The sequence below is a fragment of the Electrona antarctica genome, assembly GCF_951216825.1.
Source record: "Electrona antarctica genome assembly, chromosome: 11".
Taxonomy (NCBI): domain Eukaryota; kingdom Metazoa; phylum Chordata; class Actinopteri; order Myctophiformes; family Myctophidae; genus Electrona; species Electrona antarctica.
In genome coordinates, this window is record NC_136792.1 from 40,716,126 (window position 1) to 40,742,573 (window position 26,448).

Sequence of the window (26,448 nt, forward strand, 5' to 3'; positions counted from 1 at the left end):
CTTTGCGACACATACTTCTCCAACCTTCTGCCGCTTATACTCTTGTGAAAACCTCCGTCCCCTCTCTCTCTCTGTCTCTTTTCTCGTTCGTCCGTCATGGTTTTGACGGCTCTTCCGTTCCTTTTTTAATAATGTTCCCCCACTTCGACACCCCCCCCCCCCCCCCCTGTTCTCTCCTCTTTCCTGTCCACTCTTTTTCTTTTTTCATGCCGGCTGACATAGTCCAGAAGAAACGCACCATGGGATACTTCAAACAACACCCAGCTCTCCTGTTGTCCCTGCGAACAGCCTCTCCTCTCCTCTCCTCTCCTCTCAGCTCCGGTCCTTCTCTCTGTCATCCTGCTCTCAGAACTTAAGAGAGACGAGAGGAGCAGTAGAGAGTCATGAACCAGACAAGAATCATCTGTGGCAGTCGGACTGACTTCTCTGCTTTCCTCCTCTGATCCTCTGATGTAAAGAGGATCATCTTTTCTATCCTCTCATACTGTACGTTTCCCCGGTTCTGTTCCTACAGTAGCTGGCTAGCTCTGCACTCTTCCTGTCAGTCACACGGCCGTAAGATTTGGTCTTTTAATACATTCTGCTTCATTCTATTGCCACACAGCCCCACCGCCATACAGTTCCTCCTTTCAATAAATACAAACTCTCTCTTTTTTTCTCTCTCGCACATTCATTCCTCGTCTCCTCGTCTTCCAAAACCCTTGTCCGTCCGTCCCCCCCGGCGTCGTTCCTCCCCGTCCTTCCTCAGACGTAGGCCGACTCACTGGACTGCGTGCGCCCCAGGTTGGGCGGCTGCGACTGCAGGTGCGATATGTCCTTCTTCCGGATCTCGCAGATGGACTTCCTGCGTGCCTGCACGCCCCGGATGGCCGCCTTGATCTTCCGCCAGCCCAGGTGGTTGAGCTCGGCCAGGTTGAGCACCACGCAGAGGCCACTCACGGCGAACATGAACACCAGGAACACTGTCTTCTCCGTGGGCCGCGACACGTAGCACTCCACCTCCTTCAGGCACGGGTAGCGGTCGCACTCCACGATGCCCGGCACGGCGAAGCCGTACAGGAAGTACTGGCCCGCCAGGAAGCCGATCTCCAGCACGTTGCGGAACACCACCTGTGAATTGTGTGTGGGATTTTGACAGCAACATTTAGATTTTATAGTTTTAGTCGTATAGTCTTTTGAAGGTTTTAGTCATATTTTAGTCATCTGAAAAGTTGAGTTTTAGTCGACTGAATCTACAGTTGATTTAGTCAACTAAAATGTATTTTGGCGGGCCTTGATGGCGTCGTAATGCCTGATTTCACACTTGGTTGCATGCTGAAAATAGCAGATCTACAAGCTCACAACGCATCGTGGCACATTGTGAGCTTGTAGATCTGCTATTTTCAAGCTCACAACGCGTCACAAGCTCACAACAAGCTGACAACAAGCTGACAACAAGCTGACAACAAGCCCACAACACGTCGCAGCGCGATGCATTGTGAGCTTGTAGATCTGCTATTTTCAGAGCTCATCCAAAAATGGATCTCTTCTCCACTAGTCCCTCCCTATAACATTTTAGTCTAATTTTCATTTGTTGACGAAATTGTCACAATATTTAGTGTTATAGCTTTATAGTCATCATATCTTTTATAGTTACGTTCGGACGAAATCAACCACCGACCTGGATGATGTAGAAGCGCGAGATGCCCTCCTGCCGGCGCACTTTGCTCTTGCCGGCGTGCGCGTAGCTGCGCGGCGCGTTGGGGATCTCCTTCACCTCCAGGCAGTCGGCCTCCTCCTTGCCGCACACGCTGCTGTCCCTGCCGCCGTGGTGCTGCACCAGGATGCCGTTGATGTTGCGGAGCTTCCGGGCGCCCAGCTGGCTCCTCTCGTAGTCCTGCTGCAGCTGCATGCGGAGGGTATAAGGACCATTATTTATTCTGTAGGTGCTAGCTGCCACACTTACTAAAGAGCCGCGGACGTTATCGGCTGTCCGCAGCTTCTTTTCCGGGTTTTTAGACAGCTGGTGGATGGAAATTAAGCTCCACCTCCGCGGCTGACTGCCGGGAATTTTGTCCGGCAGGTGGAGCTTCTTTTCCATCCACCAGCTGTCTAAAAACTCGGAAATGACGTAAAACACAGCTTCTTCTGTCCGCGGCTGTCGGCCGTTTTCCGCTCAGGTGTGGAAACAGTGCCTTTGAGCCACGGACGGACCACCATTTGAAGAGATTTAGCCTTGCAGACCCAAAACTAAAGAATATTTTGTTGTTGTTGACTAATATCAATACGAATTAACGAGCTCCACCCCTAGTTAATAGTTATATTATAGTTTTAGTATATAACTATAGTCACCTGCGGCGGGTAGAGGAAGGAGTAGCTGCGGTCGCGCTGCTTGGCCGACTGGTGCACCGAGTAGGTGATGAAGCAGAGGCTGGGCGTGCACACAAGGATGATCTGGAACACCCAGTAGCGGATGTGCGAGATGGGGAAGGCCTTGTCGTAGCACGCCTGGTTGCAGCCCGGCTGCAGCGTGTTACAGACGAACATGGTCTGCTCGTCCTCGTACACCGTCTCGCCCACGATGGCCACGATCAGGATGCGGAAGATCACCACTACGGTCAGTAGGATCCTGGAGGGCAGAGAGAGAGAGAGAGAGAGAGAGAGAGAGAGAGAGAGAGAGGAGGTGTCGCATTAGGTTCACCCATTAACACCTGAGGCCGATTCTACCAGTAGTTCTCAAATGTTTTTTGTGCCATATTGATACATATATTGTTGCTCTCGGGAGGAAACCAACTCATTTTTTTTTGCACAAATCAGTGCTATTGAACACCCTTTACGTCTGTGTAAAACATTATTGAATCAATGAAAAGTATAGTTAAAAGTGCTTCGGGGGCCTGGGCCAGGTTGTCCAGGCACCTTGGCTGGTAATCCAGTCTGGCAGTGTGCCGTGGGTTCGACTCCCGATCACGACGGCCTTTACTGCATGTCTTCCCCCCCATCTCTCTCCCCATTTCCTGTCAGCCTACTGTCTGTCCCTCATAAAAAATATAAAATAAAGGCGAAAGCCACAAAAAAAAACATAAAGAAAAAAGAAAATCGGGCAAATCGTCTTAACTATACATTGGACCCTCAAACTGTCTGCTAAAGCAGCTAACTCCACCACCTCCCTCCCTCTCATGCAAGTCATTGACAATATCTAAAGTCACAACACCAACTGTGATGAGGTTGTATTGCTTTGTTTTCAAAAAATTACATTTTTCATTTCCTGAAAAATGAACATTTTGGAGTTAGGTGGTGTCTTCCCGACAGAGACATAGGCTATACATGCATGCCTACGTGCGTGCGTACATGCATACATACTGTGTATGCATAACTACATACTGTACATACGGCAAACAAACTTTCTAAAACTCAACTGCAATAAATCTGAAATCCTCATCATTGGCCCAGAGTCCCTCACTGCTCCCCTCATGGATTCTCCCTCAATAATGAAGGCTCCACTGTCACCCCCTCCACCCAAGTTCACAACCCTGGTGTCATCCTGGACCCCACGCTCTCCTTCCTGTCCCGTGTCAACCAGATCGCTAAAACTGCAATCTTTCACACACTACTGCTAAGAGTAAGACACTCATATATGCCTTTATCACATCCAGACTCGACTCATATATACGGCGTCATCATCACCAAGGTTCACCAAGAAACTTCAGTACAAAACTCTGCCGCCAGGCTGCTCACCAGAACCCGGTCCAGGGACCACATCACACCAGTCAAGTAGCACAGAATAGACTTCAGAATACTAACCATTACATACAAAGCACTCAACAACCAGGATCCCCGTTACTCATTAACTCGTTAACTCATTCAACGCCATGTTCCCTCCCGCTCCCTCAGGTCGGGCAATGCCAACCTCCTGGACATCACCAAGACAAACAAGCAAAGCTGGGGTGACAGGGCCTTCTCGGTGGCCGCCCCCTTACTGTGGAACTCACTGTGGCTCTGTGCCCCCCCCGCCCGGGCTAAATGGTAAATGGTGCATTTACAGCGCGTTTATTCAAAACGCATATATTGTGCATTACGTTCATCCATTTACTCGTGAAGAATGCAGTTGGAAATAACAAGATGTTTCTACTTTGTATTATCTTCAGCTCTATCCATCACAAAACAACGAAAAAAACAAAAAAAACAATAAAAACAATTGGTAATTGGCATTGATGGTTTGTGTGCCAATGTTTTTGTTCAGATCTGTGGATGAATTGTTTCCCTGTTCTCATGAGTGCTCAGCTTATTAAGGGGGGAATGCGTTCATACAGTAAAAGGAGTACTGTAGACTCTACAATACTCCTTTTTTAATGAGCCCCTTTCCTGTGTGTTGTCACTGTTGTGCACCTTAAAATTGACAATGGCACATCATATATTTACTGTTGGCTGAAAGGACTCCTTTCATCCAACAATAGATATGTTATGTGCCATTGTCAATTTTAAGGTGCACAACAGTGACAACACACAGGAAAGGGGCTCATTAAAAACGTCAATTTGACACTCAGGCAGTGACAGTTATATTGTGAGAGACTACTAGCGACATAATGGACAATCTATGTAAAGCGTCTTGGATAAAGGTGCTATATAAATGCACCGTCTACCATTTACCATTTTACTCCCAGTTCACATCGGAGCTGCCCTCGCCCTCGCCACGTTTAAAACCACACTCGAAACCCACCTTTTGACACTCGCATTCCCTACGTAAATCCCAACCCCCTTTCTTTATACCTTCCTTTATAGTTGTTAACTAGTTGTTCCTTAAATAACATTGTTTTTATTTTGTTTCTGTATAAAGCGGCCGAGTAGCTAGAAAAGCGCTATATAAATCGTATGTATTATTTTTGATTATTATTACACACATGCTTTCATCCATCCATCCAACACACATCCATCCAACGCACACACATTATACACACATCACACAGTAGGCCTACATAGGATAACCAAAGAGGATAAGGTAAATAGTGGGCTGTTGTTGCATCGCATAAAGCAAAACTATGATGCGGGAGACATATGAAAAACAGACGTCTAATGCAGGATACAAATCTGGATGACAAAACGCAGACTTAAGGCTTAGAGGAGAAATCTAAAATGAAAATCACAGCTGACGAGACAGAGAGAGATGTAACCAAGGTAGAATGGATAAGAGAGACGGTGTGACAGGCTTTACATCACCGTAAGGTGATCGCTTCCATTGATAAGGACCACAGAAGACCACTGAGGCGCCGAATGCCATTTCTGCCAGTATGTGCTGTGGTGGTGGAAAAAGTACTCACGTTTTTTTTTTTTACTTTAAGTAAAAGTATCAATACTGCAATGTAGAAATACTCTGTTACTTTATTGGTATAAAAATGTACTTAACAGCAGAAAGTACTCATTATGCAGAAAGTCCCATTTCACAAGTTTTCAAATGTATGAAATGTAATTCTTCAGCTCTGCAAGCTTACAATGCATCGTGATGTGACACATTGTAAGTTCGCTTCAAACATTTATAATAAATCTTCAAACATAGCGAAAATAGCAGATTGTGTGGTTTTGAAATAGGCTTTGAGTGGTTAATTCACAATATATTTTTGTATACGTTTGGGTCCCGAGAGTACATTCTTAATTATATAAGCATCTTATAAGAAATATCTTATATCTTATGATGAGTATTTCTTCCTAGAAATGAGTCAAAAGTACAACATTTCTATTTGAACTGAAACTGAAAGTTACTGTCCACCAATAACCACCGTGCGTGTGTGTGCGTGCGTGTAGTGATTGTAGTGTGGCATCACTGGCATGATATCTGATTTAATATTAGACTCTTCACTCTTGTCTGTTAACATGGCAACCCTCACGCGAACCTCGCTGAGAATGGAACTCATGATTAATATCATTACACACAAGCAATACACAAGTGTGTCACACACACACACACACACACACACACACACACACACACACACACACACACACACACACACACACACACACACACACACACACACACACACACACACACACACACACACACACACACACACACACACACACACACAATCGCGCTGTTATCCATTCACCACACACAATCCTCTCTCTCTCTTTATTTCACATTCTCTTTCATACTCTCTCTGTCACTCCATGTCACTCTTCTTTCTTTTTCAGTCGCCTCATACCCCCTAGCAACAGATGGGCTTCAATTTATCTCGTTTGCAGTTTAGGAGCTATTTCTGTGTTATGTGAGTAGGATTATTTGTGGTTGTAGTGGCGTCACTCAGGAGTCGTGTGTGTGTGTGTGTGTGTGTGTGTGTGTGTGTGTGTGTGTGTGTGTGTGTGTGTGTGTGTGTGTGTGTGTGTGTGTGTGTGTGTGTGTGTGTGCGTGCGTGCGTGCGTGCGTGCGTGCGTGCGTGCGTGCGTGCGTGCGTGCGTGCGTGCGTGCGTGCGTGCGTGAGCGTGTGTGTGTCCTTGTGGCTGCGTGGGTTTCCATGCTTATTCAAGCATGATGTGCTTGGAGGTGCTGACTGAGAGATTTCTCCAAACTACAAGGCACATGAACGCACACCTACTGTGTCTGTGTAGGTTTGCGTGTGTCCTTGCGTGTCTGTGTGTGTGCGTGCGTGGTGTGCGCATATTTTCTTCTTTCCCATCTTCCAGACAATTGTCCTCAAACAGTCTCTCATCCCACTTTGTTCTCTCTCCCTCTCTCCCTCCCCCTCTCTCTCTCTCTCTCTCTCTCTCTCTCTCTCTCTCTCTCTCTCTCTCTCCACCTCTCATTCATTTTTCAGACCTCTGTGCTCGTAGTCTGCATGCGTGCTTTCACTATCCTAGTTTTTACAGGTTGTCCCCTCAGTCTCTTAACTAGGTCTCATATAGCAGTGGTTCTCACACCTTTTCATTTCAAGGACGCCACATAAAGCTGAGAGTATATAAATGGAACCAAATGGACCCTTATGGGTGCATTTACAGTAAACACTCTCAGAGAGTTACAGACCTGTAAGGGTCCATTTGGAACCCCCCTCAAGGAACCCAGAGGGTACCTGGACCCCACTTTTTTTTGATAGTTATAGTGAAGACGGACAGGAAAGAGGGAGAGAGAAGGGGAGAGACATGCAGCAAAGGTCGTCATGAACGGGACTCGAACAGGTCAGGCCAGATCCTATATGTGGCATGCGCCTGGACCACTAGACCACTGTTGTACAGTATATACCAGTTCTTAAAGTCGGAGACCCCCTTGCAGGGGTACTTGAGGGGGTTCCATGGGGGTCCCCGGCCAAATAAAACAAATGGAAACAAAAGGCCTGTAACTCGTGAGGATTTTACAGTGGATATGTGGCTCCCAGAGATAAGAAATATCAAATGGCGACCCCTGAAATAAAATAAGTTGAGAATCAAAATAGCCGATCAACAAGCTCATCACAGCGCAATATTTTGTGAGCATAATGGGTAGATTTTCACCGCATTTTTTCTCTTTGCATTTGCATTTATGTCAAAATTTGAACACAGCAATGCATTGTTATTAAAAAAGAAAATGCACTTTTGAATGCATTAATAGCAGTACTTTAACTCTACAGCCCTGACAAAGGGTATACAGAGGGCTTTGCCCAGCAGAGCTGACAGAGATCACAGAGTTCCACATGGTTCTTACACAGGATCAAGCTGTGACTAAGGAGCACACAGCCGTACACATAAATATATTATGATGAATAGCCATCATTACCTCGTGGGAACATACACATTACACTGGCCCATTAAGGCCTGACCTCCAGTTTTCATTCATCATGTACTCTACTGTATGTATGTAAGGATGTATGGGCTTGTGCACTTATGAAAATCAATAAGTATGACATATAATTGGATGTTTTCAGAGCAAAACAGATGGCCGAGATTTCCTGCAGTGGCGATTATAGTTTTATTGCTAGGACAAAATCAACGTAGAAATTGCCTATACGTTAAAGATGGTTGTAAACACATCAACATTTATATTGTCAAAGATTTGCAATCTAGCCTGGTGGGTTTCAAAACTCACTCACTACTGCCTTATGTTTCAACTGCTAATAAAGTATTCAATCAATCAATCAATCAATCAATCAATCAATCAAAATCAAACATCCTTTTTGTACCCATAGCACACCAATGGACCAAGTGAGCAAAGTCAAAGTCAAAATGTTATGAGAAAAAGGAAAATAATAATAATTTGGGTTAACGGCCAATTAAGTGGCAAGAATATAGGCCTACATATATTTAGGCTATAGAATTTGCCTCTGTATTGGGAAATGAGTTGTGTTGAGTACTGATATAAAGTAAATAAACGTGTAGTTAACTTTTTTTACTTCCACACTAAAGATGTTAAATTGTCTCCATAAACAAATCAACAGCAGCAGTGTAAAGTTATCTATAAAAGGTAAAGTATGAGGCTTGTGTATCAGCCTTTCCAGATGTTAATATCTATCCAAAACGCACATCTGGATGCTAAAGTAGATTGGTCATGAGCACCACAGAGAAACAGTCCGGGATGTAGCCCCTCAGCTATCGCCAAATCTAGATGGCATTTGGCTGTACTGTACGTTGGGTAATCTACCGATGGCACCGTTGCTTTGCTGGGCCCATGTGTCACAGCTGTGGGGTCGCAGGGCGGAGTTAATCCTTCCCAAAGTCCAACACCAAATGTACCTCTCTCATCACAAACATTGCGGGTCAACTGTGATGACCTCCACAAATTGAAAACGAGAAAATAAAGGAATTATTTGGCAATCCAATCCACCCACATGCGAACACCCGACGTATGGGTGAGTGGTCCAGGAAATGGAGAGAGAAATAGAGAGCGGGGTGGAGGGGGATGGGGGGGTTCAGAGACAGAAAGGGTTCTGAGGGATGGTTGGGGGGAAAAATATACAAAACAATGAAAATGCATTTTGCCCTTGTGTTGACTCCATTAAGAAGCTTAGAGACTGTGGAGAATTCATCACAGAGAGCGAGAGAGTATGGCACTGAACGTGTGCGCAGCACGCACGCACGCACGCACGCACGCACGCACGCACGCACGCACGCACGCACACGCACACTCTCCAGCCCAGTCTGTCAGTCAGTGGTGCGGCTGATTGAACCAGATAGTGAAAGCAGAAATCAAATGACAGTGTTTAAGATCGAAAATGGTCTGAAAACGATCACCAAAGTCGCATAAAAAACCCAGCATGGGCTTTTTGTGCCGCCTCTTCCTAAATGAAAGAGAAACCTGCCAATATCTGAGCAGGGGGGGGGGGGGGGGGATTGGTACGACAACAAACGATGGAGGAAAATCTCATCATAGAGAATGAATTATATAATGGCTTCCACACGCAAACCCACTGCTATAATCCGTGCCTGCATGCACGGGCCAAGGGAGGATTCTTGCATTTTTTTTTATTAATGCCACCAAATAGCTTCAGATTACCATTGTCCCCCCCAACCCCCCCCCCCCCCCCCCCTGCTTATAGTCCCCAAATATGATCTCTACTCTCATCCTGATTCCTTTCCTTTGTTTATTCCCTCGAATACAACCCTCTCTTTCTCCCTGCCACCCATCCTATCTCTCTCCCTCTTTCTCCCCCTCCCTCTCTCCCTCTCTCCCTCTCTCCCTCTCCCCCTCTCCCCCTCTCTCCCTCTCTCTCTCTCTCTCTCTCTCTCTCTCTCTCTCTCTCTCTCTCTCTCTCTCTCTCTCTCTCTCTCTCCATCAGTATAATCTCTGGATGCAGATTTATAGCGTTTGTTAGTAGTTTCTCTGCAGTGAGCGCCCCACTCATTGTGGCTTTGAGAATATGTCGGAGCAACGCACGCACGCACGCACGCACGCACGCACGCACGCACGCACGCACGCACGCACACACACACACGTGGGGCGGCACTGGCTCAGGAAGTAGAGCGGCAGTCTTGGGATCCGAAGGTTCGAGGTTAAGCCCAAACCACACCAAAGGGCCAATTATCACTATAAAACATGACAAGCACAACCTTAGAAAGAGTTAAGAGTGTACATCGTTTCTAGAAATCAATATAAGGGAAACAGAAAAATGACATGTAGGAAAACACTTATAACAGCTAGGATACAGCATCAAAAGATAGTGAAAGGGTGCATTCAATGAAAGGGGACCATGAAGCCTTTAAAAGTTTCTGGCGAGATTTGTACCTGTTGTATCTGAATTTCTCCAACGGTATAATAAAATAAAATAAAGGATAGAACATCCTTGACCCAACTTGTGACTGTTGGAGGTTTATCAGATTTCCAATTGCGGAGAATAAGGGCCGATTCATACTCCTATTTTACCGCTGTTTCGGCGCTGTAGTGCCGAAATGATTTCGGCTCGTCAGAAATTTTCAGTAGCACCGAAGAGCCGACTTTAGGACGGTACCCGCCCCCCCGAACCTCAAATTACGTCACATTGTAGGCTCTACAGAGCCGAACCGACTTTTATTCGGCTCTAAAATAGGAGTATGAATCGGCCCTTAGTCTCCTCGCTATGAGTTTGCCATTATATATAAATGCAGTCCATTCACACACAGACCGCATTCACCAAATTACATTTTCAGTTGTGCGAAATGTACTATGTAGTAGGCTTATGCATTGTTTAGACAGGCACTCACCAAAAGCATGTATCACATGCACGCACGCACGCACGCACGCACGCACAAACATAAACACACGCACGCACGCACGCACAAACATAAACACACGCACGCACGCACGCACGCACGCACGAACATAAACACACACACATGCATATCCTCAGGCCCTCTACACCTAACAGATGCTACTTATTGTTTCATTTCACTAGTACATTGTCTGTGTTGTCATACATTTTGCAGTGAATATGTAAAAATGACCTCCCTTTCCGTTGACTCTCTCCAAACCTCCACACAGTATCTCTCCTCGCCTTTTATCCGTCTCCCACTCTCATTATCTGACGATTGTTATCTTGAACCAAGGGAGTTGTTGTATGTAATTAAACAGCTTCTATTCAGCATTGTTGATTTACAGACAGTTAAACATGCACCGTGCACGGTTAGTCATACTACGAATAAATAATGGAATAGTGCCTGAATGAGACGGAAGGAACGTAGTCTGGTTGTGCACAAGGGCAGACACGCACACATGCACACGCACACACACGCGCACACGCACACACACGCACACACACACACACACACACACACACACACACACACACACACACACACACACACACACACACACACACACGGCACACACACAGCTGTTTGTGTCCCTGCAGACTGAATTATGGGGTCTGTGGGAGATTGAAATGCCACTCACTGTGCAATTTCCCGTATGTTTACTCGAGAGCTCCCGCCGATTCAACGTCACTCTCACTTCAGTCTCCAAATCAGTGGCTGCGGGCAGTGGTGCGTGCAGGACGAAGTCTTTGTTATGAGTAGTAGCAATAACCCAAATGTAAAAACCACTTCATTCAGAAATGTTACTTGAGTCATCATTATCAGCTGCTTCAGAGGTACCTCCTGCAGGAGACTATAGGCTCAGATCTGAACCCATAATGTTTTGGCATTAGCGGGACCCGGCCGCGAGCGCATGGCCTCGCTGACGTCCACCCAGAGTAGGGTGGGGTGCATACAGTACGTTGCGTTGGTTAGACATACTAACAGTAGGGTGGGGTGCACACAGTACGTTGCGTTGGTTAGACATACTAACAGTAGGGTGGGGTGCAGACAGTACGTTGGTTAGACATACTAACAGTAGGGTGGGGTGCACACAGTACGTTGCGTTGGTTAGACATACTAACAGTAGGGTGGGGTGCAGACAGTACGTTGGTTAGACATACTAACAGTAGGGTGGGGTGCAGACAGTACGTTGGTTAGACATACTAACAGTAGGGTGGGGTGCACACAGTACGTTGCGTTGGTTAGACATACTAACAGTAGGGTGGGGTGCAGACAGTACGTTGTGTTGGTTAGACATACTAACAGTAGGGTGGGGTGCATACAGTACGTTGTGTTGGTTAGACATACTAACAGTAGGGTGGGGTGCAGACAGTACGTTGTGTTGGTTAGACATACTAACAGTAGGGTGGGGTGCATACAGTACGTTGTGTTGGTTAGACATACTAACAGTAGGGTGGGGTGCAGACAGTACGTTGCGTTGGTCAGACATACTAACAGTAGGGTGGGGTGCATACAGTACGTTGCGTTGGTTAGACATACTAACAGTAGGGTGGGGTGCAGACAGTACGTTGCATTGGTTAGACATACTAACAGTAGGGTGGGGTGCAGACAGTACGTTGCGTTGGTCAGACATACTAACAGTAGGGTGGGGTGCAGACAGTACGTTGTGTTGGTTAGACATACTAACAGTAGGGTGGGGTGCAGACAGTACGTTGTGTTGGTTAGACATACTAACAGTCCGACAGGCATTATAGTCCGACAACACCGCCGCTCCCGACATGCGTGGCTCGTTACAACTAACCCTTGGCCGGGATAAAACGCCCCTGTGGCTCCCGACATGCGTGGCAGGTTAAAACTAACCCGTGGCAGGTTAAAACTAACTCATGGCTCCCTGAGGTTAGGTTTAGGGTTTTGTAAGCAGACAGTAAAACACAAAAGTAATGGCCTAGAAATATGTTGACCATGTAAAAGTACTCATGGTCGTGAATGGTCCATTTCACAATCATATTACTGGATTGTAATTATGAATGCATTAATGGGTTATCCCTTTAGTGTTATGAAAGGTGGGACTAATTTAATTACTTGATGTGCTGCTGGGTGGGTTGACCTACAGTATAATAATTAGGTTGTCAAAATAACAGAGTTAACTGAGTTAATGAATTTATGGAATTAATTAGATTGACAATGTAATGCAATTCCACCCACCCTTAGTCGTTGCTCTGTTATTTGATGGCTGATCCAAACAGTGATACTAATGAGATGAAAAGTCTATAGACCCTCCAGAAAAATGCGTTTATGTGATCGGATCATTTACCGCATAATCAGCTAATTGGTGCATGCAGGGGTAGTTTTTTCTTCTTTTTTTCCAAAAAGGGCGCATAATTGCGCAAACTTGCTGCATATTTTGCAACTTCCCGCATATTTCACCGCATGAAATCACATAAAAACCTGCATATTTCATGGCATAATCAAGGATTTTAAACCTGGAGGGTCTAGAAAGAGAACATGTGCGTAGTCCTGGGTGTGTAAAAACACACAAAGGCTGCGCAATTTACGCAGGCAGCAGCTCAAATCATAGCACAACGAGGTGAGAGCGAGAGAGACAGAGAAAGAGCAACAGCGAGCAATTTCGGTTCCCACAGAATATAGTAGTTATTGATTATCTGATTAAAATGTTAAATCGTTATACATCCTCATGTATTAGTGCATGTCTGTATTGATAACTAGCTAAAGTAACTGAAGCTCTCATCTAATTCTGGAGTAAAACGTACAAATGTTGCCTCTGCACCACTTGGTGAGAACAGACTACAGACCCTTTGTGTTAAGTTAGGCAAAAACAGTATGTGCGCCGTCTGAGGCACGTGCATCTTCGCAGCGTTCGGCATGGCGACTCGCTCGTCTGAGCTCGCTCAGAGGAGCTGACTCAGTCTCTGAACCCCCAAGACGTTCTGGTGGCCACATGGTTTAGTACCACCGCTCCGAGGTGGCCCGATTTGACTGGCCCGACAGTTTCGAGGTCGCCGAACAACAACAGCTGCAGAATGTTCCCACATGTGTTACCGTTGCGCTGGGAAACAAGAGAGTGAAACTACTAGAGAAACATCTGTTTAGTTAGCACTAGGCTAGCTATATATAGCCTAAAAAACTATCCCATGAGATTTCCTTTTAATCCATTACCTACTCTCCGGTTGTTTTAGGTTCATTTTGAGCGGATGTTGACAAGGGTTTTTTACAGTAGGCTGCAGTACTCAGCGAAGTGGCTTGGCAGAAAGCCTCCATTGTACTGTATAATATTAGGTTAGGTTATGGGGGATGGGGGGGGGGGGGGTAGAGAGATTGGAAAGAAAGGATAGGAAATTAAAGTGAGGAAGATGTAAGAGGCCAGAGGGGGGGGGGGGGGGGAAGCAGGAGGCCACTGGTGTAAGAATATGGCGATGCAGGGGATTTGGTAAACAGGCTCTCTCTCTCTCTCTCTCTCTCTCTCTCTCTCTCTCTCTGCTCAGATATTGGCAGGTTTCTCTTAAATTTAGGATACGATCTTATGAGTTAAAAGAGCCACGAACAAAAACGAGAGTGCAAGATACACATGTAAGATGGAGTAAAGGTGCATGGCAAGTTGTCCTACCACAAATTCAAGCAATGCACACGCATTTGAAGATGAAACATTCAGCACGGATGCATAGGCTCTTCACAACAGCTATGCACATACTTTGACTGTGAGGTGACGTCGCATGCAGGTAAAAGACAACATTAATCCTAAAGATGGACACGTGTACGTTAATCGTTATACCACTTGAACTGAAAAGCTGAGCTCTATGGGGAGACTACTTAAACAACTTTTCCAAAGCTGTCCCAGTCAGTGTCACCACCACCACCACCACAGACGCACGGACGGCAGCCATTATACTTTACAGCCTGTTAGTAGCAGCCCACAGTGTCTTGATACAGTACATAACCTGTGAGCTGAGCCTGCACTATTTTGATTCAATGTCTCAGCAGGTATGCTGAGCCAGGCTATGAAGTGGTTATTTCTGTTCCCGCGCAGCGTTCTCTGTGCGGGGGGGAGGGGGGGAACAATCAAGGGCCCAAATAGACTGCATCGCCGTTATGCTTCGCCACTAAAAGCATTGAAATGGAGTACAACAAGTAACAGCGAGAATAGGAAGTGGAGAGGCAGAACAACACAGGATTGAAGACTGGAATATGTGCTGGTGGAGAAAAGGAATGAGAGAAGGAGCCTTGTTTCTGTGTTCTACATACCCAGAAACCCCATACAACCCCCTCTCATCTTTTTCTTTACATTACCCACCATCTCTCCTCGCTCTCTCTCTCTCTCTTGTTCTCTCTCTCTCTCTCTCTCTCTCTCTCTCTCTCTCTCTCTCTCTCTCTCTCTCTCTCTCTCCCTCTCTCTCCCTCTTCCACATCAACCCTCCACTCAACTTCCCTGTGCTAGTTACCACGGCAACAGTGGGGCAGAAAATGGAGGGAGAGTTCAGAGAAGTGTGCCAACAACAAGCTAAGTCTGCTAGCAAGTGAAGAATAACAGCATGTTGTTAGCCAGTTAGCACATGGCTCAATGTAGTCCATAGCAGGCTAGTTGATGTGAAGGTAGTACAGCACCAAAGATCAGGTTCTACATTAATTAAGCCCTATGTTATACTTTGTTGTAAATAACTGATCTGCAAGCTTTGACATTTGACATTTTGGAACATTTCCCAATAGCGTCACCAAGTTGAAAGTGAGTTCTGCACATGAAATATAAAGAGATTAATGACAAGCTGCTATAAACAAATCATGCTAAGGTTGTGTATAGTCATGTTATAATATAATCATGTTTAAAAATACCCAAAATGTGATTAATGTAGTTACATTTTATAAAGTTGTACTTTAAATCCAAATATTGGAGTATGCATGGGTTCACTGCAATGGTTTTGTAGGCCTACCTCTGATAACTGTGTTCGGGGCTACCAATATGACACAGCGCATCGCGTTGCGATACATTGTGAGATGGTAGATCTCGAATATAGAAACTGGGGTTCAAGTGGTTTATAGTCAGATGTCCCGATCGGGTGATCGGAAAAACGTGATCGGGACATCCCTAGTATCAATATTATTATATCCATATCATGATATAAGACTGTTCTATAAAATGATAGATGATTATAAAAAACATGTCGTCTCTGCCATCATGCATAGCGGGGGTTGCATTTCCTTTGTTTTCATCATATGTGTCTTTCACGCCTCTGAGTGTGACTAGTCTTTGTGTGATGATCTCTGACTGGGACCAAAACAACTATAGCATAAACACAACCGTTTTTACACAATCTCATTGCTTATTCATCTTTCTTTGAGATTTACAATAAAAAATCCGAACTTTTCTCCCCGATTCCAATGTTTTGAAAATCATGTGATTGGAGCCGATTTCCGATCGCCCGATCCGATCGGGACAACCCTAAATATTTTAAAGCATCTGCATTTGAAAACCCAACTCCCCACTGTTTATTCCGGTTGGGAGAACTCTGAGCTTTCCCCCAAGCTCCATCCCTCAGTGACATTGACGGCCTGGTGACACAACGCTGTGTGTATGTATAATCTCCCTATAGGTCTATCACCCAAGGTAGACCTATAGCTATACGTAAACAACAGGCTCCCCAGGAGAGAGAGGGAGGGGGGAGGTCTGGACAATATGAGCGACAGCCCTCACCTTTTATCCTCTCTGCAGCCTTTCTGTGCAGGCTTTGTCCTGCGGTGTCAACGAGTCCAATATGTTATCGCTAACCTGCTAATCCTTCTCTAAAGAAAGGCATGACCTTTAGCCTGCAATCTATACCTGTACCGGTCCGCCACCCTTCCTACCATGATCCCTCGGCCTCCCAGCGTCCCCTCGTGGGACGCATCTCCGTTTCACCTGTTCTTTCCATCTGTACCCTGACTCCGTGTACCTGCCTTCCCCGCCGTTCCCTCCCCCTGTAAATCTGTCTTCATCTCTCTGCCATCCCTCTCTGTACTCTCAGCAGGGGTTGGACAGCAACGACGTCATGTATTTTCACTGTACATTAAAAAAAAAAAATCTCCTTTTTTGTACATCACTTTCAATCCACTACATTTCAAAGACAAATATTGTACTTTTGACTCCACTACATTTCTAGGCAGGGAAAAATATTTTAACTCATCTTTCATTCTTTTTTTCTCCTCTCATTTTTAAGATTCAATACAGCAATGCATTGATAAAAAGAAAATCTACTTTGTAATTTGTATTTTGGAACACTTGAGTAGGCCTAGGCCTATTTTTTGAAAGCAATTACAACAGTATCAGTGTACGCATTACACATTTTGATAGAGAAACTTTCACTTGCAGTTGAGTAATATTTGACCAGGAGTATAGCCTACAGTATCTATACTTTGATCAACTACTGTGGTTGAGTACTTTGTCCAGCACTATACTATCCTCGCCTAATGATCTCCTTTATTTTTACTCTAGTCTAGTTTTTTAAGTCTTTTTTCTCTCTCTTTTTGGAGGCTTTTAGATTATTTTTAGAGCGTTTGTGCTTTATTTAGACAACGTGACGATGACAGGAAGGAACAGGGGAGAAGGCAGCGTGTCAGATGACATTTGGAACGCGTCCTGGAGTGCCTACAGTAAGACGTTGCCGTTACATCACCGTTGACTCAACACTTTTACATGGTTATGTGTGGGGTTTCTGTTGCTTGGATGTTCACAGAGCCAGTTTCCTTTTCCGCAACAACCCAGTGTAAATTAATGAATTGCATTTTTATGGCGCTTTTCTATGCACTACGTGCCTACTCAAAGCGCTTACAATGGTTCATTCATTCATACATTGGGAGGTGAAGCGGCGAACAGTCGACGCCAGCGTCCTCACTTCCCACATTCACACACCAATGGTGGCAAGCTCACACCGACCAACTCATTGGAGGCAATGTAGGGTTCAGTGTCTTGCCCAAGGACAGGAGGAGCCAGGATTCGAACCGCCGACCCATGGATCATTGGACGACCTGCTCTACCTCCTGAGCCACAGCCGCCCAGTGTATAGTTCCAAAGTGGAGGCCAATAAGTGGTTCGTGTTTTTTTGCTATTCAAAGTAGGGATGGACAATTAATCGGTCATCATATCGTTATCGGCCGATGTTGGCCTTAAAATGCAATATTGGTATTGAACCCATATCAAAATAATATATCGGTTTTAGCCGATATTTTATAATAATTATGTTTGAATGTGAAGCTGAAATTTTGTGACGATGACGGCTGCAGATTCAATCAGTGTGTTCTGGGTAAGCTTTCAAAAGAGTCAAACAAGTTGGAATACTACATTCAATCTATCTTTGATATGGGCCAACATTTCAATAACGGTGAATCCCTAGTTTTGGAATAATGATATATTGCTCTTTCAATTTCAGTGTTTATAGCAGGTACGGTATACGGATGTGCACGCTAGAACGAGTCCCCCTCGATTCATGAGCCAAGTAAATGGGAACCCCAAATGGCTACTTTGCACAACAGGTAAGTGTGCAAATGCACCATCACACCTTACGGTAGCAACGCAGCATTTTGGCTTCAGTTATAGGGCTGGTGCCAGTAAACTATCTGCACAAAACAATGCAGAAGAGGGTACTTGTTCATAGAAAACCTTTAGTTGCAGCTCCTATAATTCAAGGCATTCCTTGAGAAGATTTACAAAGACTAAAAATAAGCTAAAAAAAAACGAGTCATCCACGTGACGGGGCGGGGGGGGGGGGTCGTTATCGGCCAGAAATGTCATATCAGTGCATCCCTAATTCAATCCTAAGTAAATGAGCCTTTATCCGATTTTTTTACAATGTGCATTATATCTCACACAAAGGTTAAATGTCATGCTCAAGGACACGTCGACATGATGAAGCCAGGCCAATTCCCAAGTGGCCGAGTTCATATCACCTCACGTTTTGTCATCCAGTTGATGTACATCTATGCAATACAGTGCTTCTCAAAAAAGTGGGGTCCTTGAGGGCCGGGGGTTCCAGGGGGTCCCCAGCTAAATTAATTAAAGGACTTCACCGCTTTTCAATCTATCTTCATATAATTGGTTCTCACTAATGTTAATGATAAAGTAGCACTTATTGTTTTCTACTCGGTCTGTTTCTCATAGTCATAGGAGGGCAGTGAGCAGTTCAGAAACCCGGCGTCTTCCCGTCTTTAAACAAGATTTTTGTTATCGCGAGAAGCCGAGAACGATGGCTTCCATTATCACATTGTAACGTTTTAGGAATAGAAAGCCTATAGTTTCTATTAGCGTGGTGATGTCACTGTAGGACGTATGTCCACAGCCCTCCTATGAGACACAGACAGAGTAGATTTGGTTTTGTTATTTTATCATGAACATTAGTGAGGACCAATTATATGAAGATAGTTTGAAAAGTGGTGAAGTCGGAATTTAATATAGCAATAACATCAGTTAAATCACTTTAACCCTATTTTATTATTTGGCTATTCAAAAATAGCCAATTAGCAACTGATCGTGATGTGGGCGTAATTGTACATCTGCAATTTGTATTTATTTATTATAACTTTTGAATGGAACATTAAATGTTTTAACACACATCTTCTCTTATGTCCTTGTTTCCATGGGGGGTCAAATACTGAGGGTCTTGGACAGGACAATATTTGAGAACCACTGAAGGGTCAGAGGATGTGATCACGCTTGCAGGGGCCAATGGGAGAGGGCTCCTGCAGGGGCCAATAGGAGAGGGCTCCTTGCAGGGGCCAATAGGAGAGGGCTCCTGCAAACTAAAGCCCCGCCAAACCTTTGACCTGTCTAAACCAATCAACATTATGTTCTTAAAAATATTAGAACATTATGTAACATGTCCCAGGTTTTTAGAACATTTAGTGCTACAGGTCATCTTGCCATCCGTTGCAGATAGAGAGAAAGATTTTCTTTATTCCAAAAATACAAAATACATATATTAAAAACAAAACAAAACAAAACAAAAAAAACGAAACAAAAACACTTCAATTTTTGTATTTTATGTTGATACAATTGTTTTGAGGGTATTTGAGGGTATTTATTTTGAATGAATTAACTGGGAACTGCAAACTCTTCAACCTCCCTCTTGTAACCTCTCAAAACCTTATACTTATTTGAAATCTTTCCCTCTACACACAAAATCTATTTCCATCTACACCAAGTCTCACACCGCACCAGTCCTCCACGACCTTCACTGCAGGCTCCCATACAGAAGAGATTTCAAAATATCGATCACCATGCACCTATACAAGGTCCTCAACAACCAGGCTTCCTGCTCTCTGACCTCTTCCAATGCCACGACCTCCTCCCCCTCCCTCACGTCTGGTGATGCCAACCTCTTGGACGTCCCCAAAACAAACAGCCGCTCCTGCAGGGTGACAGGGCAGTCCCCCTCCCTTTGGGACTCACTCCCACCTCACGTCAAAGCCTCCCTCAAAACCCACATTTTCATACTTGCTTTCCCCGCCAAATTCAATTCTCCCTTTCCGTTTCTCCCTTTTAGTTTTAGCTTTTTTTTCCCTCTCTCTTTTTACGTAGGGTTCATGTGGTTAAATGTATAGTATTTGGAATCCTCTGCGCTCTCCCTCCCTCTACATTATCTCTTTCTCCTTTGTGTTGGTGTCTTTCTGTCTTTAGGGCGGCCGCTTCTAATCTAAAGACAACAGAGTGGCAGGCCTGACAAATCGCATCAAATCATAGGAAACAGATGAATGCATGATTTCATGGCTTCTCTCTCCCAATGGAGCGATGTGGTTCGTCGCAGGTCACCTGGCATCGGAGCTGCAGCGCATGAGCCATAATTCATATGCTTCGTCACACGGCGGTGTCGCGAGACCGATCTACAAGCTCTCGATGCATCACAGACGCGATGCACTGAGAGCTTTTAGATCGGCTATATAAACACACACACACACACACACACAGACACACACACACACAGAGAGATGGTTGTTGATAGTGACAGAAGGACTGTGGGGGCAGCACTCTACACTGCTGGCAGACCTTAATGCTGCAACCCACTCCCCACACCCTCTCTCTCTCTCTCTCTCACACACACACACACACACACACACACACACACACACACACACACACACACACACACACACACACACACACACACACACACACACACACACACACACACACACACACACACACACACACACACACACACACACACGCTGTCATGCAAATGCAAATGCAGAGACAAATTCATACCCATTTCTCTCTGGCTGACAGTGTGTGTGCACTTGACCTGCATAAGTTGTCTGCTTGCACAAAATCGAGACACCTCTCTGTGCGCAGACGCACAAACACGTTGTTTATTTATGTCCACATAATGAGAAGTACAGGAGTACACACACACACACACACACACACACACACACACACACACGCACACGCACACGCACACACACACACAGGCCGATACACACTCTTAATAACACGCCATGCACTCCTGCATCCTGCAGATGTTGCAGATGTGACATAAAGCCGATTGTGTCTGTCCGTTTGACATTGGCTGGTTGCTGTGTGCTGTCCACAGGAAATGATTATGATTATGATTATTTTATCATACCAGCTGCATGCAGGTCAAAAGGATTTTAGTGCTACATTATATACAGCAGAATGCTGAGTGTTAATGGGTCCACTTGGTTCCATTTCCACATTCTCAGATACATTCACACTTAGTGTTCTTCTATCTTCATTTCAGTGTTTTAATGTTTGCTGTTTAATGTACTACAATTTAACGTCAATGTAAATGTAATTACTTTTGTATTGTGTAATAAATAGATACTTCATTATTTGTGATTTACACACGTTAAATGATGAAAATCATATTGTCCCGACATTATCAAGCATTTTACAAGAACACATGTAGAATACTACATCATCTCAGGACATGCATGCATTATTACACATGGTTAGCACAGTGGTACGCGATGCCATGCTCATTAATGGATCTCGGTATAATATATTGTGTAGGAACTTTTATTAGTGAGTGTACGATTCCAAAACGCACCTTCCGAAACTAAATGTGCTTCACATGAAACAACAAAATACATCATAACATACAGCATTTATGACCCGCCACCAAACTACAGCACACGTTGCTGTGTGCCGAGTGCTTGTTTTCACTCAAAAGGTGTTTTTGTCTGAATCTATTAAAAATAATGATAAGTGGTGTGTTTTGGTGTCTACATGCTGAGACACTGTCCATGGTGCTGATTCTGGGGCTGGCATGGCAGCCCAGAGCTGTACAAGGGGCTGATTCTGGGGCTGGCAGCAGTCGGGAGTCGACTCTGAGCTGTCTGAGATATACAGCTACTGATTATTATGGAGCTATACTCACTGTGATTCCTGCTGGCGGTAAAGCCTTGCTACTGGTGGGAGCCTGCGGCCAATGGTAGTATACTCACTCAGCCAATCTGTACTGACAGGACTAGGGCCTTTACCTCTGGACTCTGTCTCCCACTTACTGAGTCGTGAGCAGAGTTTTAAAAAGGACTCACGCCAGTCAAAGTTGTCGAGCTGTCTAGAGCTGTCCCTCAGCCATCAATCTTCCTATAGACTCAGCCTCAGCCTTTTGTGTGATTGTTTATGTTGTGGCTTTTGCATGCCCACTCACTTCACTCACTCACTCACTCACGCGCACGCACACGCACACGCACACACACACACACACACACACACACACAGTCTGAAAAGTGCATGGGGACTTTTTCAATAGTATCATATAATAACATGCATCATTATCTCTCTGTAAAGCTCATGTTTGGACACACGCCAACATGTACACAAGCATGCACTGTAGTACTATACATGTACATACTATGTTTAGACCGTCATTGTGTGTGGGTGGATTACTAAACAAGCCATCAATCTGACTACATTAAGCTGTTTAAATGGAAATCTGGTGCTGGTCACTTAACCAGCTGATTTCCGTGTGCGTGTGTGCGGGTGTGCGTGCGTGCGTGCGTGCGTGCGCCTCACCCATTTGTATAACTCAAAGAGTGTACAAATGTAATTACGGGTCCATTTGATTACATTTGTACGCTGTCTGTGATAAATGAACACTGAGGATTTGGTATCACTTTACTTAAAGTCTGGGTCTTATAGCATTTAAAATAACACTTGTTATAAATGTTTATGATGATGCACAGCACAACATACAACAAGGTTTATGAAGTATTATAAGTGCTGTTCATAATGCATCATACGGTATAAGCTCAGTGGAACATACTTTAGTTATACAGGAACCCCTTTTGGTGTTTTAAGCATTATGTTATACTTTAGCTATTGAAAAATAGCAGATCTACAAGCTCATAGTGCGGCACCGAGTGCCACGCTACGAGCTTGTGGATCTGCTATTTTTGAAAAATTGTGAAAACTGTGGCGCAAATTTGGAATATATATTCTTTCAGAGTGAACGTTTTTAACGTTTTTAAATCTTTGCTTCTGGGGGGGTCCCTGGAACAACATATTTTGAGATGGGGGTCGGAGGCCAAATACCAAATAAATAATTCTAGGGGTCCTTGACATGTAATAGTTTGAGAACCACTGATATAGAAACATAGGTTTTTCAGAAAACTGTAGAACCGAGCGGTCTAAATGGGTTAAACATATAAAGGCCCTTCATAATGCATGATCATAACACATTATACCGTTGACCTGCCCGTCAAGTGAAGTGTCACAGAGGAGATTGCCCTATAGTATGTGAGTGTTGAGCTGAACTGGGTTGAAGTGTTGAACTGTGAAATGCTGCCACCGACCGTTTTACTGGCTGGCCCGTCCTGGAGTCCAGTCCTTATAAGACAATAGACCCGGCACAGTCAAATCCTCAGTCTTCATTTCACTCTGAGAGAGGACACATCTAACCAAATGGACCTATAAGGGTCCCCCTCAGAGATATACGATTGGGTAAATTAAGACTGTGGATTTTATTGTGTACCGAAGCATGCATTAATCTGTGTTTAACACATGAGTAGCTCTCTCTCTCTCTCACCCTCTCTCTCGCGTGTGCACACACGCACGCATGCACGCGCACGCACACTCACTCACACACACACACACACACACACACACACACACACACACACACACACACATATATGTAAATACATGCATGTATGCACTATGCATGCATGATTGTCAACACACGCATGCACACACTTACGCATACAAGTGTGTGGAATAGTCTACAAAATGTAAAGCTTCATATTTCTCGGTAGGTGTATAAATGACTAGCTCATGAAACATTAAAATCTAGTCAGAACTAATAGATAGCTATAGAAGGATTGTCATCACGCAACAGTGTTGCGTGATGTAACATGAATCAATATTTCATGTATCCTGTTGTTTTAAGGAACTGGACTCATATACAGTAGTGTACAATGAACAGAGGTTTCCACGAGAGACCCGTGTTCATTTTGTCGACTAAAACTATGACGAAAAATGTCCCTCGACTCCCTCTTTTCACTGACGAAAGCAAAATGTTTGGTTGTGTTCGGATGTTGCGCTCTGAAAAAAGCCGATCTACAAGCTCATAACGAGCTTGTAGATCGGCTATGTTCAGCATGCAGCCAAATGTAAAATCAGCCATTAATGACGCAATCAAGGCATACATTTTTGTTGACAAAATCAACTGTAGATTTAGTCGACAAAACTATTATGATATTTAGTCGACTAAACCTGACTAAAACTTTTCAGATGACTAAAACTAAATTAAATTTCATTCAAAAGACTATGACTAAAACTACATAAAAATGTGCTGTCAAAGTTAACACTGGAAGAGGACATAGACAGAGAGAGAGTGAGAGAGAGAGAGAGAGAGAGAGAGAGAGAGAGACAGAGAGAGAGAGACAGAGAGAGACAGAAGGCGATAGAGACGAGCCGAGGTGCGTAATCCGGATTAAATGGGTGACTTCTAGACAATCCCGAGTTAGGGCCGATGCATTGATGCCAACTGTGACATTCGGCCTTGCCGTGCCAAGCCCAGGTCACCGATCAGCCTCTCTGGCACAAGCAGGGAGTCTCCATAACACATAAGTGCACAGCGCTACGTTCAGTCTGGCAGCCCAAATCCCATTTTTCCCAAATCCAGATTGGAATCAGATTGCCCTTTTTTCTTTTTCTTTTTTTTTTGTCTGAAGTGAACAGCAAAAAACACATTTTCAGATTTGAGCCACATTCCTACAGTAGGTGGTTTGAAATGTGATTCAAGTCTGATTCCTAAAGCCTGGACACTCACTGAAAACTGACTTCATGTGCAACAACGTGGCTCTCCAAAGACAGCAGATCTAAGGCCACAAGCATATAGATGTCATACACAACACAGTCATACTACAGAGCATACTGTAGGTTAAGCATTAGTTACACCTGCTACTGCTATGTTGTTACCACAGCACGTACGGCAGATAGGTTGACCATAATCTGATCACTCGCAAGTTGCAAATAACAGTGTGGACAGTCAGTCCTAAAGATCGTAGATGAAACAAATCGGAATTCATGCTGTACTTTGTATAGTCTGTCTGCCGTCTGTAACTTTGTGATACTTTGGGTCCGCTTCCGGGTCACGACTGGAGTAGACGTGTGCTGCTATAAGGTAACGCTCCCACGCAATTAAACATATCTTTAATAACCTCACAGTTGCATTCAACTTCACTAAAGTGCATCGGTTACATTCTCTACACTATTTTGCCTTGTTTTATCCGAAAAAAGTTGACCTAATAATAATGTCCAAAAAGGGGAACAAGAAGGCCGACTCGGTGCCGCCGGCACTGACACCACAGGCAGCTCACAGACATGGCCGCTATCGCCAAACTGATCGAGGAACTCAAAACAACCCTCACTGTTGAATTTAGGACGTCTATCCCATCTCCGGAAGCCAAGCTAAGAAACATTCACATAACGCTTTCTGACCATGGACAGCATTTGACTTCGCTAGAAGACGCCGCAAATACATACAGCGACAGAGTGGATGAGCTTGATGCTATAGGTGCATGGCTATGGAGGAATTCTACATTAAAATGAAAACAAAAATGATCGACATTGACTTTGAGTCACGTGGCCGATGAAACAACATAAGATTGATCGGGCTAGCTGAATAAATCGAAGGAGATGAGCCCAATTCCTGTTTCTCTCCGTTTCTGGTCGAAGTCCTGGGCAAAGAATTGCTTCCTACACCACCCGAGCTTTACATTGTTCACAGCGCCTTGGCCGCTAAGCCAGCTCCTGGATCCAGGCCTCGAGCGGTAATAGCTCGTGTCCACCGCTACAGGGTGAAGGAGATGATCGTTCGGGAAGCTCGGAAGAGAAGGGGGCAGCTAACCTACCAAGGGAAACCTGTCCAAATATTCGAAGATTACCACCAAGAAGTTGTGGAGGAGCGCTCAACGTATCGGGACGTAATGTCCACCTCGTAGCTTGTACCTACAGGGCCTCAAACCGTCGCTTCTCTAACCCTCTCGGCTCTTCATCGTCACAAAAGACGGGAAAAAACTTCTTGAAGAAGATCCAAAAGGACAAGGAGCCTTCGGTTCCACCACCCGAACGGGATAAGAGACGATAGTAAAGTAGGCTATGTACTAACTTTTATTTCTTTTTTTTCTTTAATGGTGATACTGAATGTTAGATTCAGTATCACCATTAATGCTTAGACTTCTCAGTTCTTATTACTACTGATCTGCCCATTTCTAAGTCTTTTTATGCTAGATTTTATGCTGACCCCTTCTGACCGGGAGGCCGTATTACAAGAC

At 44.6% G+C, this 26,448-nt stretch overlaps 1 protein-coding gene across 1 annotated transcript in view; it reads right to left on the bottom strand.

The window, feature by feature from the left end:
- Positions 1-744: 744 nt before the first annotated feature.
- The window catches only part of gjd1b (gap junction protein delta 1b), a gene marked incomplete at both ends in the record, with an annotated part of 46,923 nt that continues 21,219 nt past the window's right edge, over positions 745-26,448 (bottom strand). Inside the window, 3 exons of the mRNA XM_079513393.1 lie at positions 745-1,110; positions 1,661-1,885; positions 2,332-2,608. Coding sequence (XP_079369519.1) covers positions 745-1,110; positions 1,661-1,885; positions 2,332-2,608 — 868 coding nt within the window. The remainder of the gene's footprint in view (positions 1,111-1,660; positions 1,886-2,331; positions 2,609-26,448) is intronic.